Raw genomic sequence first — 20,887 nt, 5'->3', positions numbered from 1 at the left:
ATCACAGTAACCTATACTTTTTTAGAAAGCTGGCTAATCCCCAATGGTTATTTAGTTAATAAATCCCACCATTTCCATTCTGTCAATGGCTAAGCTTGAGAAAATTTAAAAACAAAAAACAACAAAAAAAGTTTTCTCCTTCCCAAGAGGTCTTAAAATGATGTTTTCTCTGAAATTTTCCTTTAAAACCATTCATTAGTAGTGGCAGCTGGGTGGAGCAGTGAATAAAGCATTGGTCCTGAAGTTGGGAGAATATGAATTCAAATTTGGCCTCAGACACTTACTAGCTGCGTAACTCCAGGCAAGTCACTTAATCTATCTCAAAAACAAAACAAAACAAAACAAAAAAAACCCTTTAGTGTACAGCCTACAGCTAAAGATATCTGGAAATTAAATGAGATAAGATTTGTAAGGTGCTTTGCTAAATACTTATTCTTTTTTCCATCCCTTCTTATACTTAATCAAATAGCTAACAGCACCTAAGTTTTACACTGCTAAAGGAAATAACTAAAATTCTCTTTCATTGCAGAATGTTCTTGAGTCCTAGAAACTAGGCAATCAAAATGCCTCTTCCCACTAAAATTACCTATAAGGATTAATGAAAAGACAATATTGAATTCATCCCTCCCTACAGCATTGAAGTCTCAGCAGGACAAATACCAAAGTTTAACAAAGAAGAAGATGAGCTCAACAGTTTTCCTACTCTTGGAAAAGACTCAAAGAAAGCAAAAGACCAGGATTAATAAGGATTAATGCTCATGAATTTGATGAGCATACTACTTCTCATTATCAAATAATAAACATTAAAATGTCAACTAAATATTAAATATCTAGTTAATAGTACAGTGCTTTGCATGCAACCGGTATTTAATGGTTGTTCAAATAGATCTTTATCTTTATAACAAAGTCTAGGATTTTTACTGAAAAGGATTTCTTTCCCCCATCAATCCCATTGTTTGGACACTAAATTTTAAGGAAGTCATTTCCAGTTCATAAAATCATAAATTTTGAGTTGGAAGGAACTTTTGAGGTCACTGAATCCAACCTCCTCATTTTACGAATGAAAGAACTGAAGCCCAAAGAGGTTAAATGATTTCCAGAAAGTCAGAGAGGTACTAAATGCTTGAAGTAGAATTTAAACCAAAATCTTCCAGACTCCAAATAAATTCTACCCACTAAACCACTTTACCTGAGATACAACTACTAACTAGTTTATTTTGCCTTAATGCAAAGGTTTTTGCTTTCCTTATCCATTCTTAGAGACTGTATCCATAAATGCTTTACCACCTCCTGAACACTTGCTGCATCTCTGGAACAAGGGGATTCCTCTTACCATTCGCCGATATTTGTTCACATTCTGTTGAAGGGTATTAAGTAGAAAGCTGAATATCTTTTCCATGTTCTGGGTTAGTGTTTGCTGGATGTCCCTTCTTCTCTGAGGAGGTAGTGTTTGAAAAGTTACTACATCTTCTGCCAGCCGAAGAAGGATGAACATCACTAGCTCTGTTTGCGTTTCCTAGAGCAATGAAAATAAATCAGGTAAATCTGACTGCAATGGGATTTCTTGTAGCTACCTGCTACTACTAGCCTGAAATTTTTGAAAAAGTATAACAGACCACTATAACAAATTAATCATGTGTTTCATCTCACATATTCAAATGAGCTATAGTTGTTTTTAAAGAAGATCTTTTAAGAGACTAAAAAATAAGTTGTGTGTTATTTCATACCCCTTGTTTGGAGAGGGTGTCCAATTCTTTCAACATGTCGGGCCAATGCTGTGGCCATTCACGCTTAATCATTTCCACCACAATTCTAGATAAAACATCTTTAATGTGACTTTCTTCATCCAAAATATTTTGAGTCCCCTGAAAAAGAGCCAATATATATATATATATATATATAAAATCATTAAACAATAAGAGTACAGAAAAAAGCAGGGCTATTTTCAGCTAAATAAAAGAACATATATGTCCAAAGAAGAATTTTATAATTCCACCATGAGCTCTTCTCATAAATTCACATAAAAGTTCATCAAATTATAACTGGTGCTCAGAGCCAAGATGGTTTGATACTTCTCTTTATTTAAACATAATAGAATTTCTCCTCTTCCCTTCTGTTTTGGGGAAGAATAAAAGGAGCGAAATTTAGTATGGGAGATGGGAAGTGAGGCAAGCATTAAAAAAAAAAAAACCTAAATTAGGAAATAAGATAGAAGATTTGATGTTTGAAATATAATCCTTCATTAACAGTTCCATTGTAGCTATATTCCCACTGAAGTTTAAAGGTACTTATTAAGACTTAGGTTGTTTGTATCTTAAATCAGAGAAACTGCAATCAAAGTGAGAATTTTCACTAACAAGAATGAAAATAATTTGATGACAAAAAGAGCCAGAAACCATTTTCCCCTCCAAGGGTTTGGTCAAAATTGGTTCTTTTGGTTCTGCCTACCAACACAAACACCTTGCATAATGTAAACTATTAGTATAATAGTGAAAGAAAGCAGAAAAATGAGTGCACTGAATTTCAAGTCAGATCTAAAAAGTTTAGACTCAAACATAAAGAAATGGTCATTTAAAGAAGTTAATATTATATGAGGTAATGATAAAATCCTTAAATTGTCCCTGCAACATTTATGCATAGAGCCCTTTGAATGGCATTTATGCACTTTTTAAATTCAGCTTAAGAAACAAGACTATTTCACACATTTACAGTAATTTGGGAAAAAATACAGCTTTTACAGGGCACTCTGCTTAAAATCATTATTTTACAACAACAACAAAAAAAAAAAAACACAGGCAGGACCTTCTTCCTTTGGGGAATAGAAATACCAATGTCCTTGCCCTGCTGTCCTCATTACCCGTTGCAAAGAATTATAAAATCCCTGTAATGTTATCTAATTCTGTGGAACTGGTTAATTTATTACACAAAAAATTTCACATCATATTCCCCAAATAATTTTTTAATAAAGCTGCACCTCAGCCTAATCTACCCTTAGTAGAAGTTTTTCAAATACTCATTACTTACACTTGATATCAGCCCCATGACATTGTTTTTTAGAAACACCTTTTCCAGGCGAGACATGTTGTTCCATCGAAACCTGGCCAACAAAAAGGAGAAATGCAACAGATGTATTATGGCAAAACATGCGAGTATTTTTTTTTTTTTGGTAAAAAATAGTATTGTTCCCCAACCTCAATGATCCATTAAAGACTCAAATCTACTGATAAATGTACCTTTCTATAAGCATACAAATATTTTTATTCTGAAGATTAAACTTCAGAGACTCTATATTAGGCACAAAACTCCAATACCAGAATGACTGAGAATAGATTTTAATGTGCACAAAAGCTAATAGTGGGAATCCATGTACACAAAAATATCTATTTACTGTCACACTGTTTCATTTTGGTGTAGGTAAAATGTGCACACACACACACACACACACACCTGACAATTGTTCTAATGCATAACTTTGTTGGCTATTAAGATATTTACAATTCTAGTATAAATCTAATTTAGTGTATAACACCAACTGTTGCAATGGAAGTTGGCCTAGGGAATGAAGAAATTAGGAAGCTGGCACATGGGAGCCTTAGACATTTTTGGATTATGCTATTTTACCATAAATTAATTGTTCATGTACTGTGAACTGAATATTATTTTCAAAAGGGTCCTGAGCTACAGAAATGTAGAGGCAGAGGGACCACATTGAATTCTGAATGTTTATACAATTCCTTTAATGTTTGCAAAATGCTTAACTCATATCATGCTCCAGACCCTACCAATCTCTCCTTGAGGTAGTTTTACACTATATGTATTAGTTTTATTTTACAGGAGAGGAAATTAAGGCCAAGATTATGTAAAGTGCCCATACTCACTCAGCAAGCTGATTTTAAGTTCTATACTCTTTCTATTCTATATCGGGAAACCTCCTTGGAGAGGATTTTGTCCAGTAACAGGAAGACTACCAGAAGACCACTAGGCATAAGTCACAAAAAAACCCCCAAACCAAACAATTCTTATATTCAGAAAGTTCAATGGAAAAACTGCAGGCTACATGAGGCCAGAATGATCTCAGGTAGGTAAGAGTCTCTTACTTGACAACATGTTCCAGGATCTGAAGGCCAAAGTGTCTAATTATAGGAGTTTGTGTTTTCTCAGCCAACTTCAGACCACATGGGACACAAATGGGACACTTTTCTTTAAACTCTTCACAAAACTGGGGAAGGAAAATAGTTACAACCTTTTACTAGCAGCTGAGAAATAAAAAAAATATGAAAAAGATTATGTGATACTGTCAACAAAGAACATGTCAACATATGAACATGGAAACAAAAACATCCTTTATTAATTACCCTTACTTTAAGATGTTACCCCAGCCAAATAGATTAAAAGAAAAAAAAAAATTAAGAGATCCAGTTATTTCTGATTTCACTTCTTGTACAGAATTTATCTATTTTCCCCAGAGCGAAGATTAACATTCATAATCCATCGTGGAGTAGAAAAGCAAATTATTACCTGTATATTATGTTAATCAAGGAGCAAGAAGTGTTATTCTGCCCCCCCCCCCCCCAAGCTTCAAAAATATTCACGGTCATGACCCTCCTTCCCCCATAAAATCGAAGACCACTTCCACTAAATAATACTGCCACTGTTTAAAAAAAAAAAAAAAAGGCCAAACAAGAAGCTGAATTCTAAGCAGAAGAGCCTAAAACATCACAAGCTAAAATTCTAGAGCTCCGAGGTGTGCTTAGAGGGTAAGGGGTGGGAGACTGGATGAGAGTAATGCAAGAAGGAACAGGGAAGACAAACTGGGATGCTTATAAATGACATGAAAGGAGGGCCAGGATGAAAAAGTCCGGGCAGGGAAAGGGACTGGGGCTGCATGTTTACAGGTAGTTGAGGAGGGAGAGGAGAGATCACCTAGCGTGAGATAGCTGTGTTGACCCGGGGGTGGGGGGGGGTGAGGGATGTGTCTAACTAGATGGGGTACGCAGACTACCCCGGGAAGGAGGTGGGATCACTATTGTGCCCGATTTCTTGGAAAGAAGGGGGGATGGGCAGACGCTGAAATCAAGCAAGGATGGGGCGTGGGAGAGTAGCTGGCAGCGAGGCCCGGAGGGCATCGTAGTGGGGAAGGGGCCTAGGGGCGGCCAGGCATAGTCGGGCCTTGGGGGTGAGGAGGACACTGAAGAGGAGCTGCTGAATAGGGGTGTCAGGGAGAGCAGGGGGGAGGGGTTCGTAGGCCGCGTGGGCCCCAGGCCAGGGCAGAGCCACGGGCCCGGCGTCCTCCGCGCGTGGGCAGCGGGGGCCGAGGCTCCTCCGCGTTGGTGCCACGATCCTCCCCTCCTCCCCCAGCTCCCCAGGCTACCTTGAGGGCCTCGAGGCGGTAACGCTGGGTGGAGCTCGGGTCCATCATGACCGTCACCGCCCTCACCAGCTGCTCGCATATAACGTTCACTTCATCCGTCGACATGGCGAGAATCCCCCCCGTGGGGCGCGCGCCGACCCCCGGAGCACGAGGCAACCACTGCTCTCCCCGCAACCGGGGCGGCAGCACGCAACAAGCGCCCGGGCAGGACCCGTAGAAGACAAGAGCAGCAGAGCTACAAGGGAGCGAGAACCAACCGCTCCGAGTGGGGAGGGGGGAAGAAGGAGGAGGAGGAAGAGGAGGAGGAGGAAGAGGAGGAGAAGAAGGAGGAGCAAAGCAGAAGGGCAGGAGAGAGGGATTCACCCTGCGCACGCGCTGCTGCCCCGACGCGGCGCTCGCACCCGGGCCCCGTCACTGCGCGTGCGCCCTCTCTTGGGGAGGGTGGAGAGGGTGGGGCTTTAGCCTTCCGAGGGCGGGGGCGATTGGATGGAGTTCAGTGTGCGGGAAGCGCGAAACCTCAAGGCCGAAGTGCGCAGGCGTCTCAACGGTTTCCCGCGACCCAAGGGCCGGTGCCAGTCTGGTGTAGGTTTGAAGTGCGTCTTGCTTGCAGTCGGTGGAGACCGGGACTTCTTGGGCCGTCTGACAGCCGGCCCCAGGGAGGGGTCATCTTCGCGGAACCTCGCCAGCCTTGCGCGCGTCCGGCAGGCGGCGGGGGCCGAGGGCTCCTGACCCCAGCTCCTCTCACCTCCGCTGGCGAATCCCGGCTGGAGGCCTTCTCCGGAGCAGCCTTCGTTTTGGTAGGAGCGCTTGTACGTTCTGTCTTGAGGTAGAAACCCGTCGTCGCCCCGGCCCTTGCTTTCACGGAGCACCTCTTGCTGCCCTTGACCCTTTTCGGTTCCAGGGTAGGGACCCGGGCTGCTCCTGATCCCGGAAACTGAAGCATCCCTGTGCGCTGGAGAATTTGAGGCTGAAAGTCGGGTGGGGTGACAGAATCACGGTTAGATCTGATTTGATCGCCTTTAGGCTGGGGGAGGGGGGGCAGTGTCTTAGCTGTCCAAGTCATGGTCACACCCTACGACTCCGAACATTGCCCGAGCTACTTACTTGGATGTTATAATCGCCCGAAAAGGATCCCAGCTGATTATTTGTTCCCCGGGAATAGCTTGAAGCAGACGCAGGCATTTAGTGATGGCACACTTCAGCTATGAGTTATTAGTCTGAAGTCAAGTCCATCCTTAAAAAAAAACACAAAGTGATTCAAGAATGATGGTCGATATCGGCGTTAATAGCAACTGGAAAGAAACTTCCTCCGGTGCCTGTTTTTGTGTTCTGTACAATCTCATTTACATATTGTATTCACTAGTATTGATGTCTCATATCTCCGCTTCCATTTGCTGACATTCATCCATTCTTTTATTTTAAGTGCCTTTTCCCCTGACGGTATGATTACTTTTTGTTTCTGTAATTTCATAAAGTTGCTACTGTAATCCACTTTACAAGGTTGTTATTTCCGTTATATGTCAACTTAAACTGCAGATGTATTACATCCTCCTTTACCCATTATTGCAGTGAGCTAAAATTAATTTCCTTTTTTTCTGTCAAGCTTCTTAAATAATAGAGATAATCTTAATTTTCTTAATCTTTTTTTGTGCTTTTCCAAATCCTGAGACATAAGCATATCTTTTTCCAAAGTTGGATTTTATTTTCTGTTCCAGAATATTGTCAGGTGAATTAAATATCAGATTTGAAATTCTGAAAATAAAAGAGGATATTAACAAAATTGAAAGCAAGAAAACTATTGAACTAATAAAATTGAGCTGTTTTTATGGAAAGAAAACAACACATAGATAATCCATTAGAAAAAGGAAAGAAAATCAAAATGCTAGTATCAAAAATGAAAAGAATGAACTTTCCACCAATGAAGAGGAAATTAAAGCAATAATTAGGAGCTATTTTGCCCAACTGTATGCCAATAAATGTGATAATCTAAGTGAAATGGATGAATATTTACAAAAATATAGATTGCCCAGATTAACAGAGGAGGAAATAAATTACTTAAATTAAATTAATTACTTAAATAGACTATTTTTAGAAAATGAAATTAAACAGAACTATTAACTCCCAGAATATGGTTGGATGCTTAAACTATGGTTGGGTGCACAACTGTCAATCTCTGTCTCGTATTTACATTTATAGTACTTCCTCTTTGTTCACTTATGTTTCCTGCAGTTTTCAATTTAATACTTCCTAACTACTCTGAAATACTTGTGCATGGTTCACTCCAATTTCCACTAACCTTTGTCACTAACCTTCTTGTCAGTACTAGATCTTATCTGCCTAATTATCCTTTTTTGGTTTTCCATTTCCTTTGTCCTCAAGTAATTTAAGGTTTCCTCTCTACAAATACCATCTCATTTCCCTTATCGGTGTTGTTCTTGGGCTTATTCAAGTCCTATCCAGGAAGAATTTCACATTGATTTAAAAAAAACAAATTGAATTACAAATTTCCTTCCTCCCTCCCCTTCCTCTCATCTCCCTGAGACATCAAGGTATTTAATACTTGTACAATCATACAAACTGTCAAGCCCTATCCAGGGAACCAAGCTTCAATTATTCTCCCCTAAAAGGCTTCAGCTGCTCTGATGGATGATGAAGAATGCATATGTTAGTGATTCAGAATTCATTATGTTTCCACCCAAACTCTATCCCCTTCTTAACTTGCCTGTTTTTGTATAGGGGCTTATCATCCTTCTGGACAATTTATTTTGCAACTTCAGTCATCAGCAATTCTTCACTCTCCTTCACCCCTTTTCCAGTCAGTTTTCCAGTCAATTGCCAAATTTCTAGGGGAAAAAAAAAAAAAAACACCGTGTTTGGCATTTTAAAACCACTATAATCTAAATATAGCCAGCTTCCCCCCCCCCAAAAAAAAAAAAAGAAGAACATTATTCCCCTTCATCCTTCATCCAGCCAAACTGGCCAACTTGTTTTTTTCCAAACTGGATATTTTCATAGGCAAATATCTCATGCCCTGAATATACTCTGTCCTTTCCTCTCCCTCTTAGAACTCATAGCCAGCTTCAAGGTATAGCACCAAGGATTTCTCCTTAGCAGTCTTGATTGGTTTCTACCCTTCTCTAATACTCTTCTTACCTCATACTGGTTGTTTTGTATTTATTTTATGTTGACCTTTCTGTGTACATGTTTTTGTCTTGAAATGAAAGCTCCCTCCTTAAGGGCAAAAGTTGTTCATTTTTCTTTGTATGCCTAGCACAGCATCCTGCACATCTTTTGCCTTAATAAATGTTTGTTGAATTGGCAGCGTGCTTAGAGGACTGGTCTTGGGATCAGGAAGACTGGTCTTCCTGAATTCAACTCCAGCCTCAGATGATTACTAGATGTGTAACCCTGGACAAGTTGCCTACCCCTTATTGGCCTCTGTTTCTTCATCTGAAAAATGAACTGGAGAAAGAAATGGCAAACCCCTCCAGTACCTTTAGGCCTTATTAATTTCAGGATATTATAAAATTTATAAAGCATTCTACTTTCTGTAGCAAAATACATAAACTGAAAAAAGTCATTCATATTCTGCCCAGTAGAATTTTAATTGTCTATTTTGTGCAGCATTAAAAAGTTATATTTTAAATAATCCATGAAAGAATCCATGTCTTTGCCATGTAGGGTTTAGTTAACTAGAATTTAATGAAACTAAGTGGGGGGGGGGGGGGAAGGAATTTCCAAATGTTTGTTTGTTTTAGTCCTTTCAGCCCTTTTTAACCCAGGTTTTATGACCATCTCTTCTTTTTTCTTTCGGGGCAGTTAAGGATAAGTGACTTGCCCAGAGTCACACTGCTAGTAACTGTTAAGTGTCTGGTCAAATTTGAACTCAGGTCCTTCTAATTCCAGGACAGGTATTCGGATCTCTCTAGTTGCCCTAGGCTTTATGATTATTAAGAATCTACTAGTTGTAGCTTTATATGAAAGGCAGAAAAAACTCCTCTTAGGATTAAATGGAAACCTTCCAAAATATTTTTCTTGCATAATATTCTTAATAGTTCCCCCAAATGAATTAACATTTTTTTCCCCTTTTATTAGCTGTTGTTAAGAGTGGCTGTTACATCAAGACTTAGTTTCTTCTTTATCTATTTTGCTCTTGGCTTAGCTTTAGTAGAAAGGAGATAAAATTGAATCTCACAGATAAAACCAAAGGCTAAAGTTAAGCAAGTTTTATCTTATTTCTCTTACAACTTTAAAAGAAATTGTATAACCACTGAAGACTAGGTCTGTTAAAAGCATAATTTTTACCAGTGCTTCTGATAAATTGAATTTTTTTTAAAAAGCATTATCAAACTTTATATGTTTTATTGTTATCTTTCTGTATTGAAAATTTTTAGATCTGGATTTAAAAATCATTTAATTCAATCCCTATATTTTACAGATGAGAAAACTGTTTCCTTCTTTACCCAATATCCATCTTTTAAAACCCAAATCATATACTATCGCTTATGTAGAGATTTCCCCAATGATCATAGCAGGTAAATTCTTCCTCTTTGTATCTAATGCTTTTACATTCTTTATAATATACTTGTAATATTTTAAATTATGGTTATCTGTTTTGGGGTCTTAAATTTTCTAGACTTTATTAATTCATTAGATCCTAATATCACACAACTAGTTGGTGACAGAAATAGAAATAGAATTTCTTTTCTCCCTCTCATCTACCATACCATCCTGATTTTTCTTGCTTATTAGGCAATATTCCTATTTATAAAAATTCTAAATTACTTGAGAAAGGTTATATTTATCATACTCTATTCAATTCAGGAAACATTTATTTAGGCTTATGCCATGTGCAGAGAGTTAGGTCCTAAGGAAATACAGAGTTTACATAAAACATTATCTCTACTAGTCTAATAGTAGGATAAGGGATGGAAAAAAAACAAGCATTCAGTGCCTACCATGTGCTATGTGATGTGCTAAGTGTTCTCATTTGATTCCCCTCAACAATCTTGTTGTTGTAATGTTATTATTATCATCCCCATTTTATGGTCAAATAAACTAAAACAAACAGGATAGGTTACTTGACCAGGACCAGAGAGGTAAGAAGTATCTAGCTAGATTTGAATTTAGGCCTTCCTGACTCCATGCCCAGTTTTTTAGATACATGAAAATGCTGTCATTTTTCCTCCCAACTTTTCTCTGGGCAAATATCTCCTTTCTTACAGGGCTTTCAACCCTCCTCACTCTGGATGTATTTCCAAGAGTTCTGCATTTGGAGTCAGATGACTAGGATCTAAATCTTGACTTTGTCATTTATTATCTGTGTGTCAAATTAGTAATTCTTCTGGGACTTAATCTCATCTCTAGAATGAGATGTTTGGACTACATCGCCCCTAAGGCCCATTCTATCTCTGAATCTATCCTCTAACCTTGTCAGTGTTCTTCCTTAGTCTGCTAACTTTGTATCTTACTCTGCTATTCCTCCTTAGGCTAAGGCCTTGTCATTTATAGATAAGTGCATTCAAAAGATGTAAAGTTCTATATGCAGTTCAAGGGAGAAAAGGTTATCAACTGAGAAAAGCCTTTGAGTTCAAATCAACATTTATTAGCTACATACTATTCCCTAGGCATTGGAGCTACAAAGATAAAAATGAAACAGTAACTACCTCTAGAAGCTTACATTCTACTGGAGTGATACAATATATACACAGATAAATAAATGAAAGGTAATTTGAAGAGTCAGAACACTTAAAGGCTAGGAAGAAGAGGGAAGAATTCATGGTGGAAGATGACATTAACTGAGCTTTGAAAAAGTTAAGAATTCTGGAAGGATACCGGAAGGAAGTGGTTTAACCCATTCACAGGGGGACAGTTTGTTAAAATAGAGTTAGAAAGAAGATTGAATTCACAAAGCAGCAAGTTATCTAGGTTGGCTGGAACATGTAATGCTTTAAGGGTAACAGAATGAAATTAGGTTTAAAAGATAAAAGGGAGAGAGATTGTAGAAATTACCTGGGTAATAATTTGTCTTTAATAATTTTCAATCCAAGTTTGCTAATAGGCCAGGATGAGGGATTTATATTAGAATGATTACTTTGTCAATTGTGTGTTGAACGCTGGTGAATCGAATAGGGGAAAGAGAAAGAACTGAGGTATTGAGAAAGAATCTATTATAGTAATCTAGGTGAGCATTCATGAGAAATCGAAGTTAGGTAGTAGTCTCCAAGTCAGAAAGAGACAGTTGTGAAAGATATTGTAGAGTTAGAATTAACAGATCTTGATAACTGATTATAATTGGAGGAGGGGGAAAGTGAAGAGTGAAAATCAAGTATGATTCTGTGATTATGAACCTAGGTAGCGCTCTCAACAGAAATAGGAAAGTTTTAATGGGAAGATGATCAGATCCATTTTGTTCATGTTAAATTTGCAGTGAGATATCAAATTGCAGGTGTCTAGCAGATTGTTGGAACTGTAGGTAACTGACGTTCAAGAGAGAGTGACTGAATATATAGATTAAGGAATAATAATCTGCAGGGAGATTCTAATGAAACCATAGGAATTCTGAATTATATAACCCAAACCCAAAAAGAAGAGAACCTATGATAGATCTTTGGGAAAGCTTGCCTTTAGGGGTTGGTAAGAGTACAGAAACCAGTGAAAAGGTTAGACTAATGATTATAGATGTAAGTGGATAACCAGGAAAGTGTGAGCTTCCTCAAGCCAGGGATATGAAGATCTATAGAACAGATGGTAAGTGGTGTCAAGAGCACCTGTAAATTGCTTCAGAGGTCAAGAAGAAGAGTTAAAACAGAACATTGGGCTTGCCCGTAAGGAAGTCAGTGGTAAGAAAAGATTCATTTAGAGTTCATGGGGGTGGAAACTTAAGTTGCAGAAAATTGAGGAAAGAAAACAGATAAGAAGGCAATGGTGTAAAGATAGAGGCATGATTTCTATCATTATTATTATAGCTTTACAAGATATATGCGTGGGTAATTTTTCAGCATTGACCCTTGCAAAACCTTCTGTTCCATCTTTTCCCCTCATTCCTCCCATCTCCTCCCCCAGATGGCAGGTAGACCAATACATGTTAAATACAATATATATATACATATCCATACAGTTATTTTGCTGCACAAGAAAAATCAGACTTAGAAATAAGTTAAAATTAACCTGAGAAGGAAATAAAAAATGCAAGCAGACAAAAACAGAGGGATTGGAAATGCTATGTTGTCTCATTTCCCAGAGTTTTTTTGCTGGATGTAGCTGGTTCTCTTCATTATTGAACAAATGGAACTGATTTGGTCCATCTCATTGTTGAAGAGAGCCACATCCATCAGAATTGATCATCATATAGTATTGTTGAAGTATATAATGATCTCCTGGTCCTGCTCATTTCACTCAGCATCAGTTCATGTAAGTCTCTCCAGGTCTTTCTGAAATCCTCCTGCTGGTCATTTCTTACAGAACAATAATATTCTATAACATTCATATACCACAATTTATTCAACCATTCTTCAATTATGGGCATCCATTCAATTTCCAGTTTCTAGCCACTACAAAAAGGGCTGCCACAAACATTTTTGCACATAGAGGTCTCTTTTCCTTCTTTATTATCTCTTTGGGATAGAGGCATGACGTATGGTGGCTGGACAAGACAGCATCAAGTCAAAAGAAGGGTTTTTTTTTTTAAGGATTTAAGAGACCTACCCATGTGTATTGGCAAATGGAAAGCACCAATAAAAAAAAGAAAGAATGGAAAAGAAAGAAATATTGTTGGAGCAAGGTCCTGGGGAAGCCAGGGGGGAAAGAGCAAAAAATGGGAGATAATGTCAAGAAGTTCTGTGGTATGAAGTATGGAACTCCTATTAAGTGAAGTAGAAAGAAGATGTAGTTATCTACTAGAATTATAGGCCATGAGAAGGCATTTGGAGGCAGTCAATTTCATTTTGATGAAAGGAAAAACCTTTGGTGTTTTTTGAAAGTGGAATATGTTACCTCAGAAGATAGTGATTTCTCCCTCATTGGTGTTTGAATGAAGGGTGGGTGAGTACTTTGCTGGAGATGTTGAAGGAATTCTTGGTTAGGTGTGAATAGGATTAGATGTCTGAATTTCTGTTTTTTTAACTGATGAGAACAGAGTAAAAGCAGTGGATAACTTAGCTGAGTCTAAGCAACATAAATTTGTAGCAGGTGAAATCTTTTTAAACTTTTTCTATCCCTGTTTCTATCACTGGAATATGGGGACATCTCTAGATCTATGATTTCACTGGCATAGAGAATTCCCAAAGGGTAAATTCCTAGATTAGTACTGAATCTGCAATTTTTAGTCCTTTAAGCAACAGTCTGGGGCAGTGAAAGGTTAGGTGATTTATCCCAGGTCCAGGGATAAGCTTTCATCACTTGGAAAATTCTCTAATCCAAATCATCTCATTTCCTCTTGATGTCAAATTAAGTTAGGGATTACTGTATTGATTCTTCTTTAAAGATAGCTAACACCAGCAAATGGACTATTTAAAAGAATAGTCACAGAAAGACTAATGGAAAAAAATATCTATTTTTGAGTTGATTTAATTAAAGTTATAAAGAAGCAGTTTATATATATATCTTTTTTTTTTTTAAATAAAGAGAACTATATTTTTGATGTTGCAGGCTACCTTGTTAAGAGCTTAGGAAGCATTTCATTTGTGGTAGCACAAAGAAAAGGTAATTTTAGAACTCATGCACATTATAAGGTTAGTAAAAAGAAGATAGAAAAGCTAGGAATCCTACATAACTGGATTTGGTTTGGCACCCTATAATAAGTAGTCTAGGATCTTAGAAAACAGTGTTCTCTGGGCGTGGAAAGAGAGAAGAATCCTAGAGGAAATTTTGGTGATGTAATGAAAGCCAAAATTTTTTAAAATGAAAAAACCAGTAATGTGGGGAATGTCTGATTAAATGATGGTGCTTCTTAAAAATATTCAAATGATCTCTTTTCTCATTAGAATATATATTCACTCTAAACAATGTTGATAGCATTCCATATGTGTCTGCCAATTCTGTGTGACCTTATCTTTGGCCTTCTTTGAGTTCATTTTAGGGAGTCCATCCAATGTACCAAAAACCATACTCATTTTCACCCAACATCTTAAGCATATATATTGAGGGATAACTTGATGGCCATTGGTTTAACTCTTGTTCTTACCATGTTCCTAGAACTTTTTTTATTTTTTTAATACTCCTTTTTTCTTCTCTCTCTCTTTTTGTAGTTTTTGAAGGATTTGTCATATGTTACAGTCTCCTCACACTCAATCTGAATCTCTCCATTACCCTCTGGGTGATAGTGGGTATCACTAGAGTTCCATGGCTTAAAGCCATAAAACACAATAAAATACAAATTTACTAAGCACCTACTCTGTGCTAGGTTATAATCTAATGGGGGAAAATGACACCCAAAAGGAAGTTAAAAGGGGATGAAGAATTGGAGAACAGTCCTTGGTGTGTGTAGGGAGAATAATGATATTCAAGATACAATAAGCAGTATATCAAAGAGTCAGCTGGGCTTCTGAGATTTCTATAAAGGAAGATTTTGGGAAGAGTTTCTTTACTTTGACATCTAGCCCTTCAATCAGAGGGGTAGAGGCAAAAGAGAGAGTACCAAAGCTAAAGCTCTCTTCATGATGATATATTTTCTAGTGATGAGCTTATTCTGGTACACAATGAATTTGAAACCAAGAAGAACATCTGAAACAACAGTAAGATATTGTATATTTTCCTTTTTATTTAGGACAAGTTAGGGTTACTAAAGAAACTCTGCAATTTTCTGAAAGCAATCTTACCTACTCTTCCCTTTCTCTTAAGTTCTAGGCCCATTTTGTTCATTTGTACTCTAAATCTAAGACATATTTATGAGTGATAAGCTCTACAGGTTGTCATAATCTAGATAATAGACATTTTTTTATCCATTTGGTTTTTCTTTGGTGGATGATTAGGTCAAACTTTCTTGAATGATAATGGCTCTCTTCCGGAAGACTCCTCACTATTTTGGGCTTATGAAAAAGATATTTCAAGAGAAATCCCAATATAGGGTTGGTTTTATCATTTTTTTTTTTTTATTTTGTACTTTATTTTAAACCATGGATTGACTAGTGAATATAACTTCTCTCCTCTATACCATTTACCTGGTATAAAAAACTAACTCATGCTTTTTAAAGAAATTGTAATCGTGTTTTAGAATTAAAGAGGAAATAATTTATGTCTTAAAGCTATTTCTTAGTTTTACTTCTTTTTCGTAGTCAAGGGTAATATCATGAATGAAATTATTTATTGTAACCTTTTATGCTTTTTACATTCCTAAATATTGCCTGGTGATTATCTTTTCTATGTGGTAAACATAGAGTAATGTTTAAATATGAATAGAAATGTTGTTTTCCCATATCTCTTTTTAGTTATCTTTATCTGATTCAGTGTGATTATAAAACATTTTGTTTTTGTTAACAGGAAAATGGCAATTGGACAGGAACGTGTGGTTGCTCTGGTGGACATGGATTGCTTTTTTGTACAGGTGGAACAGAGGGAAAATCCACATTTGAGAAACAAACCTTGTGCAGTTGTGCAGTACAAATCATGGAAGGGTGGTGGGTATGTGTCATTATCATTTTTGGCATCATCAGGTCATAGTTAGAAATTTACATTGGACTAAATGGTATAATTAAGACTTCCCTGAACTGTCACAATTTAAATTTCAACTGTGGCTTCTGTGTGCCTAGAAATGTGGAATGTTCACTGTTTCATGGCCTTCTGATATTTAAACATTTTTAAGTGTTCATAGAATTTTATAGAGTTGAAAGAAGCTTTCTAGTCCAACTTTTTACCTGCACAGGAATCTTCTCCACAGCATCCAGTCTTCCCATTCTTCTTTTAGATAATTCTAGTCTTTTTTCTTTTCCTTTCTTTTCTTTTTTAATAGCTTTTTATTTATCCAAATACATGCAAAGATAGTTTTCAACATTCACCCTTGCAAAACCTTGTGTACCAAATTTTTCTCCCTCTCTCTCCTAGACAGCAAGCAATTCAACATAGGTTGAACATGTGCAATTCTTCTAAACATATTTCCATATTCATCATACTGCACAAGAAAAATCAGATCAAAAGGGGAAAAAAAAACACAATTAAAAAAACAAGCAAATAACAACAACAAAAAGTAGAAATACTGCGCTTTATGGATAATTCTAATCTAACTCAAATCTGTCTCTGAAATTTAATCTCTATTCTTGATTTTCCTCAGACTTTGGTTATTACCATCTTTTGTTTTGCCCTAATTCCCCAATTTATAGTCTTCTTATCAATCAGTTAACAAAGCATTTTTTAAATGAGTGCTTATGATGTTGTAGCACTATGCTAAGCTTTGGCAATATAATATGTACAAACAAAAAGAAAGACAGTTCCTACTCTTGAAGAATTTTATTCTAATAGCGAAGTCAGCACTTAAAAAGCTAAAAGGGGGCAAGTTGTATGGGGGTGGGGAAGAGGAAAGATACCCAGCATGGAGACATGATGGAGAAGGCCAGAGGACTGCAGTCAGTTTGATGGGCAATGAGGAATTTGTCTCACTTTAGTCCTCAAAAAGTCTTTTGGCTATACTCCTCTACTGGTTTATGATCCTCAGTGGTATAAAAATCTTCTTCTTCTTTTTTTTTAATAAAGCTTTTTATTTTCAAAACATATGCACAGAAAAACTTTTTAACATTGACCCTTGCATAGCCATGTGTTTCAAATTTTTCTCTTCACCCTCACTCCCTCCCCTAGATGGCAAGCAATCCAGTGTATGTTATACATGTCAAAATATATGTTAAATCCAATATGTGTAAAGATATTTATACAATTCTCTTGCTGCACAAGAAAAATCAGATCAAAACGGGAAAAAAATGAAAAAGAAATATGCAAACAAAAAGAGGGAGAATGTTACCTTGTGTCCACATATACTTTCCATAGTCCTCTCTCTGGGTGTAGATGGCTCTCTTCATCACAAAATCATTGGAACTGACGTCAATCAAATTATTGTTGGAAAGAGTCACATTCATCAGAATTAATCCTCGTATAATATTGATGTTGCCATGTACTTAAAAATCTAAAAGAGATAAAATAGACAAAACATTGAAGTACGTGATTTTAGTCTAAGTAACTTTAGGTATACAAAAATAGTATAATACTTGATGCTAGTCTTAGCACATAGTAAATTAGAAATAAAATAATGCCTGGAAATTACTTTTCTTTTATAGACTATTATATTATATTAGGATTTTCCTAACAGAAGATTTTAGGGCTATACAACTCTTTATTTCCCTCCTGTCATCACTGCTTCCTATCTCTTTGGGCTCATTGTGTTGCCTTCTATGTGAAAGACTTATTATATAAACATACCAATTCTATTATTTGAATTACAGGAAAATATTTCTTTAAAAACCTCTGAATTGATAAGTAGGTAATGAACACATAGGCATTATCAGAAATATCCAATAACATTTGCAGTATTTCATTTTTACCTATTCCATCTGTACGACCATTATCTTTTATATTTTAGGCTATTGCTAATGTTGATTGTGAATATAACAAGTTTAATGTGTCATTTGCTATCTTTGTCACCTTAGGTACCTATGGAACTTATTGCTTTAGTGGACTTATGCTTGTTGGCATCCTTTTCCTTTTATTGTTCAGTGTCATTGCTTAAAATGAGCACCACTTGCCCGCATCTGTTTGCTACAGTTTATAATAGATTCCCATTTTATCTAGTAAGTTATTACTGTAAATGTTTCCTTTTTTTGTTGCTTATGGTCAAATAGTAACTTTTCATTTGTTTTCTCTAGAATAATTGCAGTCAGTTATGAAGCGCGTGCATTTGGAGTTACTAGGAGTATGTGGGCTGATGATGCTAAGAAGCTATGTCCAGATCTTTTACTAGCACAAGTTCGTGAGACTCGAGGAAAAGCTGACCTCACCAAGTAAGGAGAAAAATTGTTTCGGATAAAAGGGAAGGAATTGGTATTAATGGTCCATGATGCCCAGAATGGGAATTTTAATACTATTTTGAACTGGCAGCACCTGAATGATGTCACTTTCTCAGATACTGAAGTTTGGATTCCAAGAATTATTAACAATCATCCTAATAACCAGGTATCATTCTCCTTACTTTAAAATTCTTCATTACCTTTAAACTCATCACCCATTATCTTTTTCTTTTTTATTAGAGTAGGGATAGCACATCCTCTTTGGCAAGGTCTATATCTATGTTCTTTTATTGCCTTTTTTTCCCTAAGAATTTTGTTTTAGAAATCATTCCCTCTTTAATGACTAATAAAACATTTATTAAGCATTTCCTGGGTGCAAGTCTCAGTGCTAAGTGCTATGTTTACAAATATAAAAGTAAGATCTTACTGCTCTCAGGGAGCTCACATTCTAATGAGGGAGATAACACATATGGAACATTATAGCTACAAGTCATATGGAAAACTCTCATGATCCTTGAGTTGTAGCAGCAAGGTACATGGTAATGCCTTTTCGTTAATGCAATTCCATTGATAAAATCATATTACTTTCTGATGTTGAACTATTTGACAACACCAAGGACTTTGGTGGCAAGAACTTTCTATGATCTACAAAGCCCTTTTCTAGCAGTAATATCATAAGGTAGGTAATGCCTGTATTTTCCTTTTTAAAAGCTGAACCTGAGGTTCAAATAAGTTAACTGACGTAAGCAAGATTACATAGCTAAAAAAGTAATGGAGCCAAATCCCAATGGGAGATGGTATTAAAGCATAAGAAGATGGAACAGAAGTGAGTGCAAGGGATAATGTTGTAAAAAATTACCCTGGCATGGTTCTGTCAATAAAAAGTTATTAAAAAAAAAAAAAGAAAGAAAGAAAAGTACAGATATCAAGGCCTATATTCCTGAGTAATGAATTGACCTAGACATATGAGTTTTCCTATTTGCTTGCATAGTGAAAGGAGTCTTTAAATAAATTTGCACTTACTTTTCACCTTTGACATTTTGTATAGTGTGGGAAAGAATAAATCATATTTATGGTTGAACTGCTAAAAAAAAAAAGCATAAGAAGAAATGGTGGTGGGGGGGGAAGGGTCATTGAGGCATCTCTTTTTAAAAAGGGAGAAATGAGAACAGAAGGAAGACCAGATAGACAAGATAAGCCTTTGATCAGCCTTTGAAAACAATTAACTTTTATTTGTTGTTCTATTTGTTTTCAATCACATCTGACTTTTCATGACCCCAATTAGTGTTTTTAGTAAAGATACTGGAGTGGTTTGCAATTTCTTTCTCCAGCTCATTTTATAGTTGAGGAACTGAAATAAACAAGTTAAGTGACTTGTGTATAGTCATACAGCTAGTAAGTATCAAGGATACATTTGAACTCAGGAAGATGTCTTTCTGTCTCCAGGCCCAGCATTCCATCCACTGTACTACTAAAGCAAATTTTAAATAATAGTAACTTGTATTTTAAGCTACAATGTTCTTTTCTTCTACTATGTTTATATAACCCACCATTCTATTTATTGTTTGTTGGGAATAAAATTTAAAATATTTAAAAATTAGCTCAAGAATGGGTTGTATAACATAAAAGATGTACCTGTGCTAAGCTAAAATACTACTTGGAAATTGCAAGGTAATTCTCTCACAGATTGTATTGATCAGATGTTTGCTAAAATATGTAGCCCACAGCCCATCAGGGACACAGACAGCATGGAGAAAGTCCAGAAAGCCCAACAAAATAACTAATTGGTTGAAATGTAGTTCCTTTGAGGAAGACTTAAAGGATCTTGGTTATTTTAATTGAATAAATAGCAAGGGGTGATCTGGATACAAATCCTGCTTTACTTCAAAGAATTATTACACTGATATTTAGAGGAAGAATTTTGAGTTCTGAAGTCATAAAAGGATAATGACAATATTCTACAAAAGGATTACTAGAGACAAAATTTAACAGACTAAGAAATGGCTTTTACATTCCAGCAGGGAGAATTCAAATTAAGCAGTTGGAATTTTTGACCATTTTGACCATTGATTGAATGGTCAATTGGTTGAGGTTGATATTCTCAGTGGAATGAGATATTAAGGAAATTGTTGAACCCCATTTACTAGGAAATTTAAACAATATAAATATTCATCTATATGGTAAAGGTATAAGTCAAGATCTATTTCAACTTAAAGAATCCATGATTTCTTAATTCTTTATCATGAATTTCTTATTATCTGAGTAATAATACATCTTTTTGAGAATTTGGAATGGTGAATCAGAAAAAGATATGTAGCTATTTAGAGCAATAAGGAGTTCTAAGTCTTCTTTGGCCACTTAAAAATGTAACTTGGAAAAGTTAAAGGAATAAAAAAACTTGTTTTGTTTTCTCTCTCTCTCTCTCTCTCTCTCTCTCTCTCTCTCTCTCTCTCTCTCTTTAAGCAAAGCAATTGGAGTTAAATGCTTTGTCCAGGGTTACACAGTTAGTGTCAGGTGTCTGAATTTGGAT

At 36.4% G+C, this 20,887-nt stretch overlaps 2 protein-coding genes across 5 annotated transcripts in view; one reads left to right on the top strand and one right to left on the bottom strand.

Moving 5' to 3' along the window:
- The window catches only part of XPO5 (exportin 5), a 59,692-nt gene extending 54,025 nt beyond the window's left edge, over window positions 1–5,667 (bottom strand). For both annotated transcript variants that reach the window (XM_012549078.3, XM_023502987.2), the window contains exons 1-5: window positions 5,372–5,667; window positions 4,098–4,219; window positions 3,025–3,097; window positions 1,728–1,865; window positions 1,334–1,516 (exon numbers count right to left, since the gene is read on the bottom strand). In XM_012549078.3, the coding sequence (XP_012404532.1) occupies window positions 1,334–1,516; window positions 1,728–1,865; window positions 3,025–3,097; window positions 4,098–4,219; window positions 5,372–5,476 (621 nt within the window). In that variant the 5' untranslated portion in view covers window positions 5,477–5,667. The remainder of the gene's footprint in view (window positions 1–1,333; window positions 1,517–1,727; window positions 1,866–3,024; window positions 3,098–4,097; window positions 4,220–5,371) is intronic.
- Window positions 5,668–5,857: 190 nt separating this feature from the next.
- POLH (DNA polymerase eta) overlaps window positions 5,858–20,887 on the top strand; it is a 39,415-nt gene continuing 24,385 nt past the window's right edge. Inside the window, exons 1-3 of one of the 3 annotated variants that reach the window (XM_003769109.4) lie at window positions 5,858–6,168; window positions 15,851–15,991; window positions 18,217–18,351. In XM_003769109.4, the coding sequence (XP_003769157.1) occupies window positions 15,855–15,991; window positions 18,217–18,351 (272 nt within the window). In that variant the 5' untranslated portion in view covers window positions 5,858–6,168; window positions 15,851–15,854. Of the gene's footprint in view, window positions 6,181–15,850; window positions 15,992–18,216; window positions 18,352–18,448; window positions 18,524–20,887 lie in introns of those variants that run through there. The other 2 variants (XM_031964786.1, XM_031964787.1) reach the window with 2 other exon arrangements.

Source organism: Sarcophilus harrisii, chromosome 4 (genome assembly GCF_902635505.1).
Source record: "Sarcophilus harrisii chromosome 4, mSarHar1.11, whole genome shotgun sequence".
In the NCBI taxonomy this organism is placed as follows: Eukaryota; Metazoa; Chordata; class Mammalia; order Dasyuromorphia; family Dasyuridae; genus Sarcophilus; species Sarcophilus harrisii.
This window is presented reverse-complemented; position numbering and strand designations above follow the sequence as displayed.